The sequence below is a fragment of the Drosophila eugracilis genome, unplaced genomic scaffold (genome assembly GCF_018153835.1).
Source record: "Drosophila eugracilis isolate 14026-0451.02 unplaced genomic scaffold, ASM1815383v1 contig_1765, whole genome shotgun sequence".
Lineage (NCBI taxonomy): Eukaryota > Metazoa > Arthropoda > Insecta > Diptera > Drosophilidae > Drosophila > Drosophila eugracilis.
In genome coordinates, this window is record NW_024572605.1 from 2270331 (window position 1) to 2292649 (window position 22319).

Here is a 22319-nt window from a genome sequence, read left to right on the forward strand (position 1 = left end):
ATTAAATTTCACTAGCAGGTCAGGGAATAAAAATACATTTTTTGCACACACCAAGTTCACAGACAAACATACACATCCCCACATATGTAGGTCAATGAATTGCACTTGGTTGCCGGTAGATGGCCTCTGGGTATTTATTTATAGACCATTTTTTTAGGAGTCCCGAATTTAGAACAAAAACAAAAGTTTTTGATGTGAGTAATCTGTGGTTTTCATATATGTCTCTAAAAAACTTATCTGCCCACTTTTATTCACATTCACGCTCGGAAAATTTGTTTATTTTCATGGGTATGCAAATTATTTGATTATTTTTATTTTATCACTGTTTTTTTAAATTACTTTCCGTACATTTTGGGCTGTGGTGAAGCAGCGAAATTGAACTTTACGTTACCAGCCGAAATTCTTAAGCAATTGATTCGATTCTATTAAGCTCAAGGTGACCTTTGAAGTTTTTGTGGTCATCAGCTGGTTACGCGCTGAAAACAGCCCCCAACAACTACAAGACAACGAAGCTTGTAAACAGAAAACAGCTGGTTGTTTTTATTTACACTCAATCTTTATGTTTGACACCATTTATACAGATTTACAGTAAACAGTTTGAGTTCATATTCATTTCTTGAAAACTAATTCCTTTCACATGACTTTTTTAATTGAAACCCCATTTGTTCATGTCGTTTTAAATAATTTTAATTGAGAAAAATTTGGTTAAATTAGTGAGTCGATAAACACATATCTCAGTGGTAAGTTTTTCAAGGTGCAGTTATCGATACATCAACAGGTCTCTCTTGCGGCACCTGTACTTATACCGACCATGTTAGCGATGGCTTAAAATATATCGATTCCGACTGGTTTTTATTAGCTTATTTATAGGTGTTTATTTTGATTAAATAGAACTTGTGTATATTAGCATTGAAACCTGTTAAAGATATAAAACCATTAAACTACAAAGCTTAGATTTATGTTAATTGCTTTTGCTTTCAATAAATATTGATATCGGACCATCTCTAGAAGTGACATATCAGCTCATCAGAGTGGGAAAAATTCAAAAGGTCTCGAATTTCATTAATGGAAGAAAATAAGTAATGGATCCGTCCATCAAGTTAGAAGTTAAAGACGAATTTAACGAAAGTGCTGCCATAAACGAAGATGAACCCACTCCGTTACGGGAAACTACAGGCGCAAGTCCTCCGCAAGCATTTGCAGCCGGATTTTCGATGGCAGGATCCGGTTGGGATAGTGATCCGGAGATCGGTGGTCCTAGCCACCACTCTCTTGAACCGAAGCCCGAACCAAAGTACAAGATGTGCGCGGATAATGTAATGTTGGACGACATGCTGGCAGATCCTTTTGATTTCGAGGTCCCATCTACCTCCGATGTCAAGCCAGATGTGAACAGGGAGCTGGTTGAGCACTGCAGCCGTAATTGCGATTTACTTCCAAGCGATTTCTCAAACCGAGACAACATGGACGTAATGAATTTGTGCAGTACGGAGGCCTCTAAGGAGATGGGATCAAGTTATTCCCAAAGAGCTTCGCCATTACCTAAGGCACATGAAGTTGTGGAGTCAGATATAGACCTTTTAGCGAAGCATCGAGAGATCTTGAAGGAGTTATCGGAGGAGAACAGCAAGGAAAAGAAGAAGAAGAAGAAACACAAAAAGGATCGGTCCCATCGCTCAAACCAAGATCAGGATTCCAAGAAGCGAAAACGTTCCGATTCTAAGGAAGAGTGTTCGAAGAATAAAACCCGACGTCACGATCACCGTGGACGGAAGCATCCCGTTAAGACAGAAAGGTCTGATGAAGAATTGGACTACGTTCCAGTGCGGGACGATGAGAAGTACATCCGACCAGTTAAATTCTCCGACCTTATTGAGCGTAAACCTCCTCAGGATGAACTCAAAACTGATCATCTCTCCAAGGCAGACAAGCGTAATTTGGCTGTGGCACGGGCCGAATTGATTCTGGATCTGTTCCAAAAAAAAGCTGAAAGGGAGGAACCACAAGAGTTCCACGTGGTGGATACTGTCTGCAAACTGCCTGTTAATGAATCGTTTAGAGACCAAATTGGCTTTGAGAATCCCTCACCCATTTGCAACAATATGAATGTGGTCTACGAGTTTAATTCCACTCCCGGAACGAAAATTGATTTGGCTAAATGGGGATTGGAAGGTGTGCCGCACGCTACAAGGAAGCTGCTCCGCCTTTTGGGCATTGATGTGACCCGCTTGAAGGAGATTCAGAGCACGGCCAAACCTTCACAGCGTATGTTGAAGCTGAAGAAGGAAAAACTCGAACAGGGCTTGGCACCAACGGAGGAAACGGAAACCGGCACTCTCTACAAGAACGCAGCTACGCAAACGGAACGTAGGACCGGTAAACATGACGCAGGCAACCATGCTAGCTTTGACGGAAACCTCAGAGGGGCGTTCTGGCAGGAGCCCAACTTTGACCCAACAGGTTTGACGCAACACCAGTTCAACGTAATGTTAGCCCTCCAGCAACTCTACACTACCCTGCCCAGTGCCACCATGGCAATTAACCTTTACAAGGCACTGGAACCTGCTCTGGCCTTGTGTCGTACGGCTAACCGACCCTAATATCTAATCCCAAATATTTTCTTGCAAACTTAGTAACTGTGCCAAATACTGAAACAAATATAGGTAGTAAGATGTTTAGTAACCACGCGTGCCTTGACCAAATTGTTATAATAAATCCAAGATAATGTATTTCTCGATTATATATATTTGTAAATCTCTCGCTCGAGGTTAACGCAATCGAGTTTAAATATCGCACAATGTATTCTCACTTTTTTATACAATTAATAAATAAACATTTACACATGCATCATACATTTCTAACACGTAGTAAACTCTAATGTGGTTTACAACCGAGACTTGCAAACAAAGTGTCTTTTCTTAGCGTACCGAGTATACGACTATATAATTGTGTAACCCAAAAGTCAGAGTTCCCACAAAGTCCTCTGGTTATTGGCTAATTGCTTTATAACTAATTTGTAACTAAGCGTAGCTGGCACTAAATGGCCATTCTCATTGGCTGGTTTCACCTAGTAGAGAAGATTGTATCATTTATGCACTGTAAACACGAACGGGGCTGATTCCTCCTCCTCCTGCTGTTCTAGCAAGGTGGTCCTTATCGTAGTCCGGTGCTCCTGGGCCTCAACATCGTCGTAGTCCACTGACGACGAACGCAGCAGCTGAAACTGGGAATTGGAATCGTTTCTGGTGATGATCAGGGAAGCTGGACGAGGGCCTGTATAGTGTTTATGTTAAGAAATTATTAGGTATGTTATTTTTGGCTTAAGTTAGTTAGTTAACATCACCTGGTGGAGGCTTGTTCGTTACTCGTTTGCTGGCTCCTTGCATCTCCAACTGGCGCTCGGATACGTACTCAACGTTGGGCGTTATCTTGGTACTGTTATTGTTGTTGTTATTGGTCGCCGTTTGTTGGATCGATACCCGCTTGTCGGCCTTGACGCTTCCCTGCTGCTTCAATATGGAATCCCGGCCTGACGGCGGCTGCATGGAGCCAGATGAGCCGAGCAATGGCGTCGTCATTGCGGCTCCGGCAGGCGGCGTGTCGAGTTCTAAAAATCATATGGATGAGGGAGATTTAGTTAGGGAGTTAGGGGATTACCAGCCACATGTGGTGCTCTCCCAGAATTTATATGGTAACCAGGTGAATAAAAACAACCATTTAATTCAGAACAGAGGTTAAAGGCAGAACATAAACACAGATAGAAAGCTGAATAAAATGCAAGAGGTAACGAGTTGTTCATAAGATTTGTCATTTATTTGATGCTTCATCTCACGCTAGGGATAGACATAGGATTTAGTGGGTGTGATTAGATTACCATTCAGTTAGTTGTTCATGTTTCGTGGGTGATTAACAATTTTAAATGTACTGTGTGTGTAGGTGTGGGTGTGTGTGTGGCAAATAATTAATAACTAATCTTCGGCATATAACTATTGGAATGATTTAGTAATTGCATAACTCAAATATTAGTAATTGTAGATAATACTGGCTGAATCAAAGCCAAGCCAAAGCAAGAGTAAAACAAATAAAACGTAAAATCGTATTTTGGATGATATGCTGTTGGTTTTGGTCTGGTTTCATTTGGCTCAGACATTGGTCCAGCGTTCGAAATGGTTCAGTTTGTCAGACTTTAAAATTTAAGAACGACTCAACCCCATGCAGCTTAATTAGTCGTAGAGGTACATCCGTGATTCAAAGGGCCTCTCACAGCTTGGTGTCGTCATAGGCCTGTTCGCCGGAGGCATTGGGAATGACCACCACCATTGGCAGGGAACTGGACTCGTGCAGCAACTCGCTGCTTATCGAGATCTGGCGTGATGCCCGATGATAACCACCACCACCACCAAACATCGAGTCAACATGCATAAGATCGAGTGTGCTACCGCTAAGATCGTTACCATTGCCCAGGTGCAGAACACCGCCACCTGACCCACCATGACCACCGGGAGCACCCACCAGAGTGCTTAGACTCTGTAGGGAATGTGAGCTAACGCTCCGGTTGTACTCCGCATGCAAGTACTGGTTGTTGTTGTTGTTGCTTATCTTGACCCCATACTGCTTCTGATCGTCGGATGGCGATCCGAACTCGGAGGATTCGCGGATTGGTGCTAATTGCAGTTGTGCGGCTGCCGCCAACATCTCACCTGTGGGACTCGGTCTCTCGCTGCTGGCCACATCCTCGTAGGCCTCCTCATTCAGAGTCTGCAGGGTGCCGCAGATCATCTGCTCCTCCAGAGTTACCTAGTAATGAACGACTTTTATTAGTTATAGTTCTCAATATGGTTTATGTTTGATTTGTTATGGGGTTGCACAAATGTGGGCTTAGAATTTTGGGTTTCAGTCTGTGTCTCTTAGTGTCAGAGCTTTACCTGCAGATACTCGTAGTCATGGACTTTTGACTGCATTTCGTTTCGGTTTGTTAAAATGGTCGGAATAAGAATAGATCAAAGCACATGAGTTAGAGCGAATCAGTCTATTAAAGATGCTTCTGCCCGATCCTACAATTCCTATGCTCACGAGGGCTTATCTTACCTGTTTCTCCATATGACTAACGGAGTTCTTTCGCGACAACGACTCTCTGGGCGGCTGCATCAGGGCATCCGTCACATCCTTGATCATCGGGACATTCGATGGCGCTTCTAAGGCGGCGGGTGGTGGCTGCTGACGTGGCTGCTTCCTTGGCAAACGCTCGCATTCCCGCAATGTGGTTATCAGTAAGCGGAACAACTCCCAATGGCCAAAGCTCAGGCCCAGAACCTGTCCGTAAAAGACCATTTAGTAGAGAATAGTTTATCCTATTTTCGAATAAGTTCTTACCGATTTCAGGTCCGGCATATCACAGTGCTTCAGCACCCGTCCATTTATGGCATTCTCGCGCAGCACTGGCGCTAGTTTGGGCAACGCTGGCTTCATGTCCTCAATTCGCTCAAGCAGGCTGATGACTCCTTCCACTGTCAAGTCGGTCAGCTTAGTTTGCAGGATGTCATCCTGTGGCAAATAAAAATACAAGCGTAAAAATATTTTCTTCTTTTCATTTTACGGATAAAACCTACACCAAATGAATCACTTGGTGAGTTAATCAGCGGAGTAACCGGCTCTGTGCTCGTGCTGAGGTTCCTGGAGCGCAGCTCATTGGGAGGATACTCGTTCTGGAACATTTGGTAGGGTGGATAAGCCTGGGGCGAAGGCACGTAGGTGGTGGGTGCTGGGAATTGACGCATGGTATTCGAGACGCTGGGTCTGGCCTGAATCATTAGAGACCCCTCGTCTTCGATGGTTTGTTGGTCCTCTGTGGATATCATTTTAATTAGTTTCCCTTTCAGTTTTCATTTCCATGTAAACTTACCTTTTAATACCTTTCGCAGGTAAGGATCGAGGTTAATGGTGAAGGGCAGAAAGATGCGCAGATCCGCCACAAGAAGATCTGATTTGTGCAGCTGCAGGAAAGCATCCAGCTTTCGTTCATCGCGATCCAGCTCAAGAAGAGGAGCTGCCTCTCGCAAATAAGCGAGTTTGGGACGCAGTCTAAAAAGATAAATTAGATTACTTTTTACTTTTTGATTTAATTGATTTACTAAACTCACTTTTCGTAAACGCTTTGCAGGGATACGCTCTCATCCGAGTTGCCATCCATGAACTGATCGTGGTGAAGAACTATCATACTAGCCCTCAAAGGGCCACTGCTCCGTCAGATTGATCCAGGAACTCAGCCGATACCAGCTGAAGTCAATCTGGAAGGCCTTGAGCAAACGTACTGTGATGTAGATGACGTTCATCAGACGGCGCATACTGCGGGGATTCACATCGCTGAAGTAATCATCTGTGAGCACAATGCGCGATAGATCCAGCACGGTCTGCGGGTTCTGACCCAGGCGGTGGAGATTTGAACCCGTTGAGCTGGCCACGGATTCGGAGAGACGTAGTTTCTTTCCACCACCCCCACGGGCAGCCCCACGTAACTTTTCCTGACTAGAAATTATCTCAGAGGCATTGGAAAGGCGACGAGCAGATACAGAGTGACCCAAAGTGGGTCCGTCGTCAGTCTGGTAATCTCCTCCGCCACTTCGTTTGAACAACAGCGCCGTCATCTGTGCTCGCTGCACTTTTCTCAGTCCGGAGTTTTGCAGATAAACTGGGAGGTGTACTAAGTTCCTGAGGAAGTCGTGTCCTCCGATACCGCCTTCCGTGAACAGCCGTCGACTATTGGCTTCTGCTGCTTTGGCAATGACATGGGGATCCACAGAAATGAGCAGAACAAATGGTCGGTTGGGTGAAGAAAGAAGCGTTTGCACAGCATTCAAAAGGGTGAGAATCCTCTCCGTATCGCATGAATCCAAGGCATCGATGACACCCACCAAACGACTTTGCTGGTTCGTGAAGGCATCCAAACACTTGACCATGTCCGTCATCACAGCCACTTCCGCTCCCAGCATGGTCAAAGGTGCAGACTCACTGGACCGAACAGCTCTTTTCAGTACACGGATGTGAGATGTAAATAAGGATACAAAAACCTTGGCCAGGACATGCAGGTGCGTGCAAATCAACGTTCCCATTACGGCAGCGATCACGTAGAGTGCTACCAGTATCTGTTCCTTTTCCTTCTGATCGGCAAACGTGAAGTATGCCACAACTAGGGAGATACCAGCGACCAGGGTAACAAGTGCTAGTTCAAAGACCAACACGATGGGAATGCAGCACATGCGGCGCCAACGCCAGCCTACATCCACCTTCAAGCACTTGGGACGGAAAGCTCGATACAATCTCGCCGCCAACCATCCATAGTGAGATTCAATGGCGTCGAGGAGGGCGGCCAACATATGGGCCACAGCTCCATCGCCTGTTGGTGAAGCACTGTTGGCCTCTGCAAAGTGAAACCGAACTGGTTTTGCCTGTGAGTCCGACTGGGGTCCCGGGGGATGACAAAAGGCCACCTGCAGTATCAGTCGTAATCTCGTTATCCTCTTCTCCAGCCCGTGTTGCACAGAATAGGCCCACTGCATGTCCATCTGATAGTTGCAGTATCTGACAGCCGCCAGGAGCAGATAGGCGAGCAGCATAAAGCCCACGGCAGCGGACACGCCCACCACCGCCGACCAGGTGCTCAATCCAACAATCGTTCCAATGAGCAATGCCACATGTAAGCAAACGATGAAGAGCAAACCACTGGTTCGGATCGGCGGTTCCGCCCACTGGCGCGCAAAGTTGTTCATCTCGTCGCGCAGCTTATTTAGCAGGAAACTCTTCCCACTTCCCCACTTGGCATAGAGACCAACGGTAATGGGAGTGGTTAATGTCGGCTCACTGAGCACATCCGCCAAGGCGGAGGAATACAGTTCGTAGCCCAGCATTCCTTCGGAATCCTCGTTGGTGTTTAGCCGTCTGGCGCCAAAAACTTGACCCAAAATGGTTTTCTGGTGCAGGGAGTCAATGTTGTAAGGCGTTTCCCCGGCTTTGTTGGCCCGGTATAATAGCTGGCTGTGCTTGGGATTCCGCAGAAGGGCCTCCACAATTGCCTTGCTCCTCGCCCGCATCGCAATGTGCAGACAGGTGTCGCCCCTTTTGTCGCTCGCAGTCACCTTGGCCTTCCGATCCAGCAACAGGTGGACAATCTCCAAGTTACGATTCCTTACAGCTCTCAAGAGGGGAGTGTCGCCATCCTTGGTGGCGGATTCCAGGTCGGGATTGGTGGCTAGCAGGAGTTTAACAATCGGCGTGTGTCCTTTCTCCACAGCGGTGTAAATGGCCGTCTTGCGATCTTTTCCCTGAATGTCCACATCAGCATGTTTTTTGAGCAAAGCCTCCACCACCGTTCGATGGCCTGCTTTCACAGCATGGATGAGAGGTGTATCTGCTCCACGATCCTGAATATTAATGTAGGCACCAGCAGCTATGAGGGACGCTGCAATATCCTGGAAACCCTCTCGACTCGCTATGCAAAGTGCAGTCATTCCGTCTTTGTCTAAGGCATTTACATTCGGTTTCTTCTCGAGAATGGAACTAACGCAATCCGTGTGTCCACCGGCGGCTGCAACCAGGAGAGGTGTCCACGAATACATGCCAGCAGTGTCCACATTGGCTCCAGCCTTCACTAAAGTATCCACAATCTCTACATTGCCGCGCCTACAGGCCCAAACAAGAGCAGTGGTTCCATATTTATCACCAACATTCACTTTGGCGCCGCGTTGAACAAGAAGTTCCACGATGTCCTTGTAGCCACGACCTGCCGCCCACAACAAGGCGCCCAGGTGGTAGTTACCATGGGCATTGCCATCGGCTCCTTTATCCAGCAGAAGCCGCACCAATTCCGTGTGGCCGCGGTAGGCTGCCCACATCAAACTGGTCCAGCCCCCTGAAAAAAACATTTAAGTATTAAGCTTCAATCAGGAATCTACTTTTAGGATAGGACTTACCATATCACGATGTTCCACTTCGGCTCCATGGTCTAGCAGCAGTTGGACAACATCAAAGTGTCCGTTCCGGGAGGCACATAGCAGTGCCGTCCAGTTGTCCAAGTCTTCCGCCTGTACATCGGCACCACGGGCCAGGAACTCCCTGACGAAGGCAGTCAATCCCCGTCCGGCAACTACCATCAACACTGTGGTGGCATTCTATAGGATATCGATAGAGTTCCATATTAAAAAGGACTGCTAGCTGCCTTGCGTTCTCAAGGACTCACCTCATCGCGATCATCGATGGTGAGATGTCGGCTGTCCAGAATAGCGCGCAGACCGGAAATATCATTATTATCGATGTACTGCAACAAGGCGCGATGTCCCAGCGAACCCATGGAGTCTCCGTAGCGATTTATGTTCTACATAGAGAGGCAGGGAGTTAGTGGGTTTTCTAAATATTTTTATAATGGAGTTTCAATTAATAATTTAACCAAACATCATGCAAATAATAACGGCTGGGCTTAGAAGAACATGTACCAGTTATTCGTGTTAGGAAGCAATTTAAAGACAGAAACCATAACTCATATTCAAAAATGTTGAATGTTGTCTCCGGGGGTCATAGTTGGGCATTTTGCATGCTTAACTCAAAACCAAAAGAACGACAGCATTAGGAATTAATTCTTCGTTCATATACTGAGAAATTGTTTATCTTAGTGCTAAATAATGGTGTGCTGTTAAAATTAACCACAGGTCCATGATTGAGTCATCGAACTTTAGTGTCAATAAATTAATTATGTGGGTTATAAAAGCCACCACCACCAAGCATCGACGGTTAATTGCGAAAGAAACAGTTCTCCAAGAAATCAGTATCAAAGGAAGGTTATAGGGGTTTTTATGGGCATTGGCTAAAAATATCAAAGGGTTATTCCTGGGACTCATTCTCAGCTGCCAGACATGCGAAATTCATGATATCTAAAAGCCTGATCTCGTAGTCCCTGGGCAAATAGATATTCCTCTAGTCAGGTAAGCGCACATCTTAACGATAACGTCACAGATTGCCTTATTTGTTATTTGAACAATTGCCAGCCGCCGCCTCTCACGCATTGCAGTAGCTTGGCTTTAATTTATTTGCTTATTCTAATTAATTTTGTTGGGCCTTCAGTCTATATGAAATAACACGTTCAATTTGATCAATAGAACATCAATATTTTTGTTTATTGGTTAGGCAAAAAGTCGGTCTTGCTGTATTCAGATTTGGATTATTTCGCCTTCGCCATGGTTTTGGGTTTCATTCGAAGGTGTTAAAATGCACTCGAGCGTAACGAAGGGAAGTAAAACGGTATAGTAAATACAAAATGGTAAACAAAGTTACCGCTGCCTTAAGTTAGATCTAAATGCTGCTTTTTAAGCACCCTAGAATGAATAAAATATTGGTATCAGTGGGGAGTTGTCTGGCCGAAAAGAATAGATAGAAAATAGATTAGTCAGATAGCTCCGATTTACGACTTGCAAGTGTGCCTCGTGAGTAAATTTTATTAGTCTGGAATATGTTTATTTATATTTTTTATCTCTGAACTTTCGTTTAACATTGGTATTTCCTTTCTAATGGGAAGAGTAATTTAATGAGATAGAACTGGAGGGTGTTTCTTTTTTACTTCTTAGCTCAGAATGTTCTAAATTAACCGTAAATAGAGTAAGATCTAAAGCTAATAAGCCTGTCTAATTTAATCAATGGCTATGGATACCATTTCATCTTAAATACTTTACATTTTTCCCCTTTTTCTTCGCCGGAGATCGCAGGTTATTTAAGCTCAACCGCGAGGCATTTAGAATCAATTCATCAAAGCTCTTTGATAGTTTCATTTTGTCAGCTGACTCTCGTCCAACAGTCTCCAGTTTTGATTTTGATTAATTGTACTTTATTTGGTTTTATTCGTGGGCTTTTGTACGTGCGTCGAGGCCGATTAAATTCAACGTTCTCCGCATTGGTCTGCCAAAGATCACTAGTTTCACTACTAGTCACACTCTCACTGAATGGCACTTTAATTAAGTGCCAATATGTGCATAATATTTCTGCATTTTTCTTTATGTTTATTTTTTTCCCGTTGATATTTTTTCCGCACTGCAAATTAATTGACAAATTAATTCCTGGGGATATGGCCTTTCTGGTCGTAACGAATACACTGCGCGGGTCTCTTGGCCGTTACTGTTGGATGCAACCTGCCGCCTTAGTGGCCCGTTGACGTCTGACGGAGCTTATCAAGCGTTTTGTTACCGGACAGTGCGAAATTAAGTTTACACGCAACCCGAAGCGAGCATCGCTTCTCTGGCCGATTACAGTCGATGTCTGTGGATGTGGATGGGTGGGTGTTTTGGGGGAGATACGGGTATGTTTTTGGTGGTTTCGTGCCGCAAATATAGTAATTGGCCACTCCAAACGTGTTTGCCGATTTTGGAGCTATAGCTTTTAGCCGCTCCTGCTGCCACGAGCGTTGCACAAAGACTGATTGACCAGGTTTTGTGGTCACCACATCGAGTCTGGTTATTTTTGTACTGCCTTGCGTAAAGAGTTTCACTTGAATTTATGCTTAGAAGAAGGCCGAGTGACATGGAATAAGTTCTGCTGACTTTATTGTTTCCATTAGTTTATTGAACAGTGTGTCCTTTGGTCTTCGTTGATTTCCGAACCAATTAATTAATTGTATGCGAAATTTACTCATAGTGACTAGAGTATCTGTTACTTGATAATTATGGCACACCTTCTTATCAGATTAGGTTATATTGAAGTGGCAGTACCAGAAGTTCTGGAGACATTGACGGAAGGCGATCGATAAGATGAAGACGTTTAATGAACGATTGCCAATTTGTATGTTTGTTTTCCGACTTGTCTCGAGTGCCTGCAATTGAGTCGCACGTCACTTGAGTTTACTTAATGGATTCTCATCGTCAAGAGTTTACAGTAATGGGTTAAGAGTCGCTGCGTCAGTGGCATTACAGCCCAGAAGAACATCAGTAAAGTGCTAGCACAGCATTCGTTAACTTAATAGTTTAAGGGTTACAACGAAATTCGTGTCTATGTAAACGATATTCAAATTAATAGCTAGTAAAAGTGTTTACAAACCCTGCAAAACTAAGCCTAACTAATCGTTTAGGTAGTAGTTACACAATATGATTCTGCAATTTTTAGGTATTACCTTAAGTTACCATACACCATGTCCTTAGCCTTAATAATTTAGTACAGATATTATATGGATTTCCCTTCAGATAATATGTAAAGTGCAAAGTAAACCACACCGTGATTTCATTATCATAAAATAATCGTTTCGGTTCTTATGTGATGTGCTTAAACTGGTTACATTTTGGTACCCGCAACTGTTCACTGAAGCAGCAGTCTTGGGTGTGCGAGCAGAGTGGATGAGTGAAAGAAAGACCATTCTTGGGGCATTAGTGGCACAGAGCGAAGCAGTAAACCAAAGTCGGAAAAGAAGAAGCGACTGCAACTAGAATGTTTATTTTTAGATCCAGTGCACGCGACCCATACAGGTTTTTTTCGATGGGAGTTACATACTCCCAGTTGTGTGTGTGAGTGTGTGTGTGTCTTATGGACATTTATGTACATATGGAGTTAGGCCAATCTCAGGGGGTTAGGATCCAACAAGCGGCTGAGCAACAAGGTTACAACACCAACTTAGCCAGGATAATCGGCATTTACGTGGGCATGGATGTGGGAGAAGCGACGCAGAGCCAGATTGAAGTGACTGAAACGGCGGGAAGGACTTTGGTTGGAGTGCTCCTCGTGTTCCTGGTTGTGAGTTGGACTGGGACTCCCCGCTCCCTCTGCTGCAGCCACCGCAGCATCTGTCTCCTCTTCGATGTCGATCACGAAACGGGGCAATGAACTGTGTGGTTTCCTTTCGGTTCCATAACTTCGATGAGGCTGGCGGGGATTCCTGTGGTTAACCATCGTTATCACCCGCTCCTCGCTCTCCAGCAACGGTTGGTGCAGGGATTGAATGTCATGGTGGTGCAGATTGCTCACTAGAGCTCCGATGGCGGAGTGTCCAGTGGTTCTACTGGGTGAGCTTGGTGATGTTGCTGTGGCTGGAGTTGTTGTGGTCGTGGCCTCAGAGATTGGAGTTTCCTCTGTGAGTGACGCCTTCTTTTGTGGCTTACGTGAGTGACCATCTTTCGGCATGACTGCTGATCTGGGTTATTCTAAATTCGATGGATTTCAGGTGATAATCGCGAGATGCCTTAGTGCTCTCGTTTATCTAGGACGTGGCTTAGTTAGTATATCATTATTTACGTGACTTAAATGGCTACGAAAGCTCTGCGCTCTACGGCAGTTTAGCTTTATGGAATTGTTAATGCTTGTATGACTGACATGTCTTGGTCTAATTAAGGTTGACTGAATGGAATAGCAATGAAAGCCATTCCCTAAATGAATCATAATTGACTGATTGATGCAATTTCATTGGGGATTAGGGTGGACCCGAATACAAGCCCATTAAAGGCCTGTCGATCAAGCCGGCTTTGTTTCGGGATTCGTTTGAAGAGAAGGCTGTTCAGACTGATAACACACACCTAAGAATCGAAAACTGTCAAGAGTTGAATAACAGGGGTCTTTCTATCACATGATATCTGTGGTTAGTTTCGCTGATAGGAAAGGAGCGCATCTCGACTATAAAGTTCCTATTTGCACAACACTTATCACGGATATGGGGACAATATTGCACCCGGAACACACCTCACTCCCACCCGGATTCGTCTTTAGGCGGGACTTGAACATTTTCGCCAAACTTTCGCCGCTTAGTTCCGTCTTGAAGGCCGCCTTAATATCGATTGGAGAGGTAGACTATATACAAATTTATTTCGAAATTCGATTTGGAACCGCCGAACGAACGTCGGGCATCGACCGCCGCCAGTAAACTGTCCGCACTTTGCATGGAAGCATCATATAAATGCCCTGGCGACGGGCACCAAACGATCCGCTCTCTATTTAGTTTTCATTAATTGGGCAAACAGCCCTGATAGCCAGATAACTCGGATAAGCAATGGATACTAGCCTGTATATAACCGCTTCCTTATAAACAAAAGACAACATACAACGATTATCGTGTTAATTGCCTTTTTATTTCCCCCAAAAACAAATAGAAGTGAGATTCACACCGGAAAGGGATGAACAGATATCGGTTATCATCAAAGATATTGTGAACGTTTAGGGAAAAAAGGACATTTCTAATGTCCCATGAAGGATCATAAGACTATAATCTTTAAAGAATATTTTTATCAAAGATCAGTTAAATACCTGAACCATTTTTTGAATTTGGAAATCCCCCTTTTCCTTGTATTTTTAACCGCCTTTTGGGGCTACTCATGGCAAACATTCATAAAAAGGCAGCATACTTTCAGGTCTAAGCCATAAATTAAATGTAAAGTTACTTGTAGAGCTTTGACAATAAAAAGTAGTTCGATTTCTACATACACATGAAGGTATATCTCTATATAGAAGGGTGTAAGCGTTTCGGGGCGCCGCAACTAATTGAGACGATAAAACAAACAGATGGAAAGCCGTTTGCGTTATCGGTTAAATAATCTGCTTCTGCAAACGTACAGAGCAGTATCCGATAAGGAGTCGCCATCATACGTAACATATGCCGACTAAGCTATACTTTTGAACCAGCTGAACCCACCTGACTGGGATTACCACCTCGGCCAAAGGAGCTGCGAAGTAGTCCGAAGGGGAAGACGCTGCCGTAGCCACTCTGATCGACCCGCCGATCCTGTCCAGTATTGCTTGTGGTCGGGGAATCCTGCAGAGGATCCGGATTCAACGGCGACATCTCCGAGTAGGCGCGGCCCACAAGGTGAAGTTTGGGTGTGCGTCGCATTTTTAAACTTTTACAAACAGCTAATTATGAGGTAATTCCAGAACACCTTTATCTTTTATCAGTTTTACAGCGCAAATATTTGTTTCCCCTTTTGGGGCTCACACTAAACTGTGCATCTCCGGTTGAACACAGTGAAATATACGCCACCGATCCGATTGGCATATATTATATGTTGTCTAGGCAAATTGGCGAAAACCGAGATTAAAATCTATTTAAAATATTATAGAAAACACACCGTTTAGAGGAGCGCACGCGGCGCGCTCTGCTGGAAAACTAAATGGAATTGGAAGCGGAACCGCTGGCGCAGAAAGAGAAACGAATGCTCGTCAATCGCTCTCCTGGCTCCCCTTTGTTTTACTTGTTTTTTTTTTTGATAAAATGAGGAACTGTTACCCCAAAAATAACGGTGTTTATCAAACTAGGCGTGTGTGCCCAGACACACACGTGATGCGCGAATGTGGGCGATGTCGCAATGAAAACAAAAGCGAAAAATAATTGACAAAGAAACACCGAAGCATGTAATACTCTTGTTTAAAAAGGGAATTATTAGTTGACCCCAAGGTTTAACTTAGTCAGAGGAAGCATATGTCCCCAAATCTATAAAAAAGAGTTGATTAATCATGTATGACATAGATAGCTAGTTCCAAAACTTTTGCGGGTATGTCCTATAATTCCGAAGGAGATAATCTTACAATTTCATAACTGCAATTCTAACCACAAAGTCTGTTACATTTTTGAAGTAAGTTAGAACCTCAAATAATATAAAAAGAAATTTAGCGTTTGATTCTTAACCCATTGAAAACCAATTTCAATTGGTTTTTAGACTCACGTTCTTCAGCTTAATCAATTGTAATAAATGCTTAATCTAATCAAACAATGGAGTGCCCATTTTAAAGGCCATAAAACAACGTACACAATTTAATCAATCAACTTGCTTGAAGTATAATGGCGGGAGATTTAACTTTTAAACAAGAATAGTTGAAATGAGTAATACAGTGAGTAATAGTACAATAAGCATTGATGAAAGGGATTCATTCTTTTAAAACCCAGAAAGTAGAGTTTCTTCTTATCCACTTTATAATGAAAAGTCCACTATAAACACATTTGTTTATTTGGAGACCCACTCACATGCGAATTCGAGATGCGTCTGTCGGCATTTGCTGAGATTGCTAAATGCGATTCCATGAAATGTGAAATGGAATACACCGGAACACTTTCAACCATATTCACAATTTTTCACTATATTTTTGCAGCTTTGCGTCAGATGTCAAACCGATACGAAAACAAACTGAGCGACTTCAGTTGATAAAATCAGGTGCGATGAATGATTGCCAAATGTCTGATTGATCTCGCAAATTAGCGTATATTTGTGAGGCGGTTGATTTAAAGAAGATCTCAAGTACCTTTATAGATTTGGATTCCATCGCTTGACAAGATCGTTGTGGAAAAATATAGAAATCAATACACGATCAGTTCGAATTAGCACATTAATTTTGATGAACGGTCAATAATTGACGATGATGTATTGAAGTTGAGTATCTTTTAAGCTACCTCGACACATTGTGGATATAAAATGTGGAGTGCATGATAACGGGAAAGATAAAGAGTGTCTTACTTTCGAGCACGCAAGGTATTATGACAGATTACCTTCAAAAGAGTTGAACGAAAACCCTATAGCCGATAGCGCTCCCTTCAAAAGTAAACAAATAACTATATTAAACTGATGACGTTTCCTAGATGAAAGCGAAAATACGGACGGGGGTTCGGAATGGAATTATATTATTATTATAAAAATAAATGCGGCTATTCTGTAAGTGTGTGTATTGCAAGTTCTAGGTCTCTAAGTTTATTTATGTAAACTATTTGTACGTTGGTGTGCGTGTATGTGTGTGGGAAACTCAAGAGCGGAATACTATGGAGAATAAATTAACCATTTCAGTGTACAACTTATTAGCACATTTTGAGGCTACTTATGGGTCACTACCATACTGTAATATACTGTATACTATATAATTATCGGATTCAGTCGAGTCTACAAATTAAAGTAAAGCGTGTATGATATTGCAGATTATTCGGTTCTGGCTAGAACCGGATGAGCTCACCTGTTGACTGGATCAAGGGCATATATATCTGCGAATCCGGATTTTCGGGGATATTCTCGGGTCTTTCTGGGATCTGGATCTCAATGCGGAATGAAAACAAACGACAGCTGAGCAGCATTCATTAACAGCTGAGCGCACGTGTATCTGCAAATGTATCTGTGTCCCGTATCTGTGTGGGTGCGAGTGCGTATGTGTGGGTGCCAATTGAAACGTCGATAAAATAATTTTCTTCAACGGTACAAAGAACTTTCGTCACTTGATCAATTCTTGAGTAAAATAAATATTTCCAGTGCATTCACAAAAACAAAGTGTCACAAGAACAAATTAAAGCCTTCTTTTGTTTGAGCAGACAACGGCACTTTTCTTAAAGATTTTTTCGCCCGCACTTCAAACATTAAAACATTACACAATCGATCACTAAAAGCTGGAGCCACTTTAGCGACCTACTATTGCCATTTAATTATTATTTGCGTATTTTACTTCGCGAGCGACGAGCGAAATCCGCAGTTCCTTCATGTGTCTTATCAGGGCTGCCACACAGTCGAAACTATTCTTGCGACTCGCCATCCCTTGTGGCGTTGCCAAACAGCTGCTAGTTAGAAATCTCCTAAATAACACAAGCGCCTGTTCCAGCGCCAAAAGTAGCGACGTCCTTAGTTAAAAACTTTTATGAAATTGTAGAAATGTCTAACGCAAAACTTAATCCCCGGCAATCTGGAGCTTTTATCGTAGAGCATGCTCAACACGTTCGAATTATACCCGCCGGCATTGAAAAACTAACGCAAGAAATCGTCAAAGGACTGAAAGAAAAGCGCATTGCTGTGGAAAACTTCTCGCAACACGAATTGCACCCTAATCCGAATACAAATCAGGATGATTATTCTAAAGCAGCCGATTGGGTATTTGTGCTGGACACCCTCAACTTTTGCTTCTGGACACCAAGTAATTCGTAAAATAAATAATTAAGTATCTCTTATCTTTACAAGTACTTGATCTCTCATAGATAACTATACCAAATACAAGGTTGATGGCTATACCGGCTACTTTGCTCTTTGCGCCGCTATTAAGAGAGCCATTAAAGAAGGTTTGGATGTAATCAATCCCAAGTTCTATTCTGATATTGATCTAAAAACGCTGAAGAGCATTTTTCGTTCTGACGATGGGGATACTGAGATTCCCCTTATTGAAAAACGTCTTGAGGCGCTTCATGAAGTGGGAAAAGTTGTTATTGAGAAATACGATGGAAAATTTGAGAATATTATTAAGAAAGCCGAGAAATCTGCTGTGAGCTTACTGAATCTCATTGTGGAGGAGTTTCCCTGTTTCCGCGATGAGGCGGAATTCGCTGGGAAAAGAGTTTCCATCTTAAAGCGAGCCCAGATTCTAGTGGCCGATGTCTGGTCCTGCTATAGGGGTCAAGGTCTTGGCTATTTCAAGGACATTGAGCAGATAACGATGTTCGCTGACTATCGCGTTCCTCAGGTGCTGGTGCACTTTGGAAGCTTGGAGTATTCCCATGAGTTAATGGAGTTCCTAAAGTCGGACACTATTCTGGAAAACGGCGATCCCAGGGAGGTGGAAATACGAGGCGCATCTATATACATCATTGAACAAGTCAGGGATGCGGTAATAAAAGTACTCCAGGAGCAGCACCCCGAGATCTCACTTGATAATGTAAACTCCATTGTGATCGACCAATACCTGTGGGACTACCGGCGTCAGCATAATGCCGACTTGGAGCACATCCCCTTCCACAAGGTTGTGAGCATCTACTACTAATCAGTGGGCAAATAAAGACGGATATTTGTTAAACTGATTTGTCCTTTAATGATCCAAAATCGGGGAAATCATCTACAAAGTAACGGGCTTGGGCTTGCCCTGCTGGGCAGCGATGCGCTCGTTGTATCGCTTCACGGACTCCTCGCGGGAAAGGTTTCCTTTGCGGGCGTAACGCTGGTTGATCAGGAACTTGACATCCATCTGGTTGGGAAAACAGAGATGATTACATATCTCCAGGTGTATTACCAAATATTTATAAATACTTACACCCAGAGTGGACTCGTGGCGCTTGCGGAGAGGGCGCTTGATGCCATTACGATGGGCCTTCTTGTTCTGGTTGTGATTTGTGTGGTTCTTGGACTTGGCCATCTTAAACTAATTCGTAAATCCGAAGTTCCGTAAGAGGTGGACATGAAATCAGAAAATAATTTCCATTATAATTTGTGTGGCGGTGACAAATTGGGTTACTTGTTAGCCATTGCTAAGGTTTCGTGAAAATCCAAAACTTTTTGGATTTATCATTTAAACAATTTGGTATTTGCCACATACGTTTTTCGCACACTGGAATTCCTAGCTGCAAATAAAGATTTTCTGTAAAAAATAAGCAGTAAGAAAAATGCGGAGCACACTTACGGAAACGCGATAGAAAAGAAGGGAAGGCTAGAGTGGCTGTGATATAGCGGAAAAAAGGACCTAAAAAACACCAAACACGTGAAGTCAGTGTGCTGTTATTTGCGTGCTGTTAAGCGCACTCTGTTGATAGAAATTCATCATTTAAAACAAATAACTAACAGCTGGCTCTGAATAAAGATGAAAATAATGTTTCTTCTCCCCCTGCTAAGTTGTACTTTCTAAAAAATTTAACGCACCTAAGAAGTGATTTTAAATATATAATATTAATGTTAACAAAACTTACAAAATTTTAAATTTGTCCCAAGTGCTAAATAATACTAAATTTGGTATATATAACTTGCGATAGTTTTGGTATATCATATATGTGAGAGACACTAAGCGTTGTCTGCTTTTTGTTTTTGTTTGCATTGCAAAAATAAACAACTTAATAGAAATTTTGATATTTAAAAATATTATAAAAAGTTAAGATGCCACTAACCGCAGAGAGTGCAGCTCAACAGATTCAGGTACAGTATCAAATATAGTAATGTGCTTTATTTGTTTATTTAAGAACCTTACTGTAGGATCGGCTGAAGGATATTCAACAACATATTCACATTGTGGACGAGGAGCGCCGTCGGGCAGAAAACTCCATTTCTAGCTTAGTACGATCGCTTCATGCCACCAATCAAAAGGTTAAACCTCTGCTCAAGGCCAGTTTAATGGAGGCTTCACAAGAGGAGGCCACAATTCGAGCAGCCTTGGCTAAGATCCACGAAATCCGCAGTATTCGCAACGAGAGGCGTATCCAAGCCCGAAATGCTGGAAACAAGGAGGCCATTCGACGAGGAGCCCTAATGAAAATGGTGCAACTATCCGCACAAACGCTACCTTTATTCGTTGGCAAACTAGGAGAACGAGCACCGGCTTTATGTGGAGCCATTCCCGCCGAGGGAAACTATGTGGCCAAGGTTTGCTTAAAATCTGTAGAATTACTTAAACAAACTAAATATTGATAAATTTCGTAAAATTGTGTTTTAGGTTGGCGACAATGTGGCAGCCTTAGCCAAAGGAATCGACGAAGAGGAGAACTGGATCTTGGCAGAAGTAGTGCAGTTCCTGCATCGTCAAAACAAATATGACGTGATTGACATCGACGAGGAGCAGAAGGACCGCCATGTGCTGAGCAAGCGGAAGGTCATTCCTCTACCCCTGATGCGTGCTAATCCCGAGACCGATGGCCACGCCTTGTTTCCCAAGGATACGGTGGTGATGGCGCTCTATCCACAAACCACCTGCTTCTACAAAGCCATCGTGCACCGCCTGCCGCAGACCGCCACAGAGGACTACGAGGTGCTCTTCGAGGATTCGTCTTACATGAATGGTTACGCAGAACCCTTGCCTGTAGCTCAGCGATATGTTATTGCTTATCGTCCAACAAAAAAAGGGTCTGGCAGTGGCAGCGGGAATCTCTCATCGGCTTAAGAAATTACACGTACCCTTAATTATAGGTTAGCTTAGGAATAACTTTTTAAAATTGTATCTCCAAGGAAAAATACCAATAAAGACTTGTTCTTATCTAATAATTTATTTTAACTTTTGGTTCTGCTTAGGCTCCTCAATATGGTTTGTGTTTAGGATGAAGAAAAAGAATTTCATTTACGTTTTTAGTATATTTCTTATATCGATAACAGGATGCGTCATTTGATTACACTTATCGGGACCAATCATTCTTAGATAAATGGAAGCTTCATTAAACCAATCGGACCTATAGTTATTGAAGTAAGCTCGTAACAAAACAAAGAATAAACACAGTTAAATAATATGAGTGAAACTGGGCTAGCGACGCAGAATAATGGCACCGTGGAAACTGGGAATTGCTTTGACATTTTGAAAGTCTCAACTCTTTTTGAGAGCAGCCTACTTGATGAGAATGATGTTCAAATGGACGCCTACTTGGCAGCCTACGAGGAAATAATGAAGTACACGATTGGATTTTTAGTTGAATGTTTAGTTCCTCATAGTTTTGTCTTTTTCGCAGGTTCTTCCAGCTGATGGGCAGTGTCTTTAGTTTTGTCAGCAGCGATGTGCGTAGCAAAATAGATATATTATACGCCTTGAGGGCCACGGACTCAGAGAAACAGGAGCACTTTAATACCTTCAGTACTATGTTGGAGTATGAAAAGGAGGCCCAGTTACTCAATCAGAAGGGTTATGTTTCCGGGAGTCGCACTCTGCTACGTCTCCATCGCGGACTGGGTAAGTGGTATGGTTCACCCACTGCCACAGTGGCTAATTGATTAGGTCTGTCTTATCTAGACTTCGTTTACGAGTTTCTCAACCGGATTCAAGCGATACCTGACGACCAGAAGACCGTAGACGTATGCAAGGCAGCCTATGATGACACCCTAGGCAAACATCATTCATTCCTCATCCGGAAAGGAGCCCGTCTGGCAATGTATGCCATGCCCACGCGTGGAGATCTTTTGAAAAAGGTCTGTTTTGATGTGCATGCAGCTGAGGAGAACCTGCCGCCTATGCTGGAACATATGCGAACTAACTACGATCGCACGGAACAGTTGTATACACTCCATGACCTCCACAGCCTGCCTTAGAATCTACTAATAACCTGGGGTAGTCACAGGACTTAATAGAGTAAATCACTAATATTGAATATGATATATATTTCTATAATATTAGTATCTACTGCTCTATCAGATCTAGTGACTTCGCCAACATAGTTTATTTAGCTAAAATTGTCTGTGTTGATATGTAACTGCAAGTATTTGCTTTCTAAGCCTGTAAGTTTTTAAGTCCCATTTTAAATTGCCTGTATTCGCTCATATATCGCCTTGTCCATGGGCTGTGCAATGTTTTCTAAAATCCCCCGTAATTTAACGCAATAAAAGCTTTAGTCATGAATGAAAAACTTGCCTTATCTGGGTGTATTGAACTCGGTCAACTTGGGCAAACATAGTTTCTCGTGT

At 43.1% G+C, this 22319-nt stretch overlaps 6 protein-coding genes across 7 annotated transcripts; 4 read left to right on the forward strand and 2 right to left on the reverse strand.

The window, feature by feature from the left end:
- The first annotated feature begins 1025 nt into the window (after window positions 1–1025).
- LOC108109074 (protein panoramix) lies at window positions 1026–2852 on the forward strand. The gene has a single exon (XM_017217433.2). The coding sequence runs from the start codon at window positions 1083–1085 to the stop codon at window positions 2598–2600; it is 1518 nt and encodes a 505-aa protein (XP_017072922.2). The 5' UTR covers window positions 1026–1082; the 3' UTR covers window positions 2601–2852.
- On the reverse strand, window positions 2728–17493 carry LOC108109072 (kinase D-interacting substrate of 220 kDa). The gene is given in 13 exon segments (XM_041819931.1): window positions 2728–3273; window positions 3344–3607; window positions 4701–4797; window positions 4926–4955; window positions 5089–5313; window positions 5374–5544; window positions 5610–5845; window positions 5903–6081; window positions 6141–6232; window positions 6234–9164; window positions 9233–9367; window positions 12661–13219; window positions 16942–17493. Coding segments are annotated over 12 exon segments (5031 nt in total). The 5' UTR covers window positions 13144–13219; window positions 16942–17493; the 3' UTR covers window positions 2728–3085.
- A 42-nt stretch (window positions 17494–17535) lies between these two features.
- On the forward strand, window positions 17536–18753 carry LOC108109075 (queuosine salvage protein). The gene is made up of 2 exons (XM_017217434.2): window positions 17536–17883; window positions 17945–18753. The coding sequence occupies exons 1-2, from the start codon at window positions 17625–17627 to the stop codon at window positions 18718–18720; spliced, it is 1035 nt and encodes a 344-aa protein (XP_017072923.1). The 5' UTR covers window positions 17536–17624; the 3' UTR covers window positions 18721–18753.
- LOC108109076 (60S ribosomal protein L29) lies at window positions 18745–19387 on the reverse strand. The gene is made up of 4 exons (XM_017217435.1): window positions 19354–19387; window positions 19270–19294; window positions 18988–19095; window positions 18745–18921 (listed from the first exon to the last, which is right to left on the reverse strand). The coding sequence occupies exons 3-4, from the start codon at window positions 19087–19089 to the stop codon at window positions 18793–18795; spliced, it is 231 nt and encodes a 76-aa protein (XP_017072924.1). The 5' UTR covers window positions 19090–19095; window positions 19270–19294; window positions 19354–19387; the 3' UTR covers window positions 18745–18792.
- A 326-nt stretch (window positions 19388–19713) lies between these two features.
- Window positions 19714–20915, forward strand: LOC108108918 (SAGA-associated factor 29). The gene is made up of 3 exons (XM_017217169.1): window positions 19714–19859; window positions 19917–20303; window positions 20374–20915. The coding sequence occupies exons 1-3, from the start codon at window positions 19821–19823 to the stop codon at window positions 20815–20817; spliced, it is 870 nt and encodes a 289-aa protein (XP_017072658.1). The 5' UTR covers window positions 19714–19820; the 3' UTR covers window positions 20818–20915.
- Window positions 20916–21053: 138 nt separating this feature from the next.
- LOC108108896 (ceramide-1-phosphate transfer protein) lies at window positions 21054–22261 on the forward strand. 2 transcript variants are annotated; one of them, XM_017217118.2, is made up of 4 exons: window positions 21099–21114; window positions 21184–21314; window positions 21374–21591; window positions 21652–22261. In XM_017217118.2, the coding sequence occupies exons 2-4, from the start codon at window positions 21277–21279 to the stop codon at window positions 21945–21947; spliced, it is 552 nt and encodes a 183-aa protein (XP_017072607.1). In that variant the 5' UTR covers window positions 21099–21114; window positions 21184–21276; the 3' UTR covers window positions 21948–22261. The 2 variants fall into 2 exon arrangements, with proteins under 2 accessions (XP_017072606.1, XP_017072607.1); XM_017217117.2 differs by having other exon boundaries at window positions 21054–21314.
- The last annotated feature ends 58 nt before the right edge of the window (window positions 22262–22319 follow it).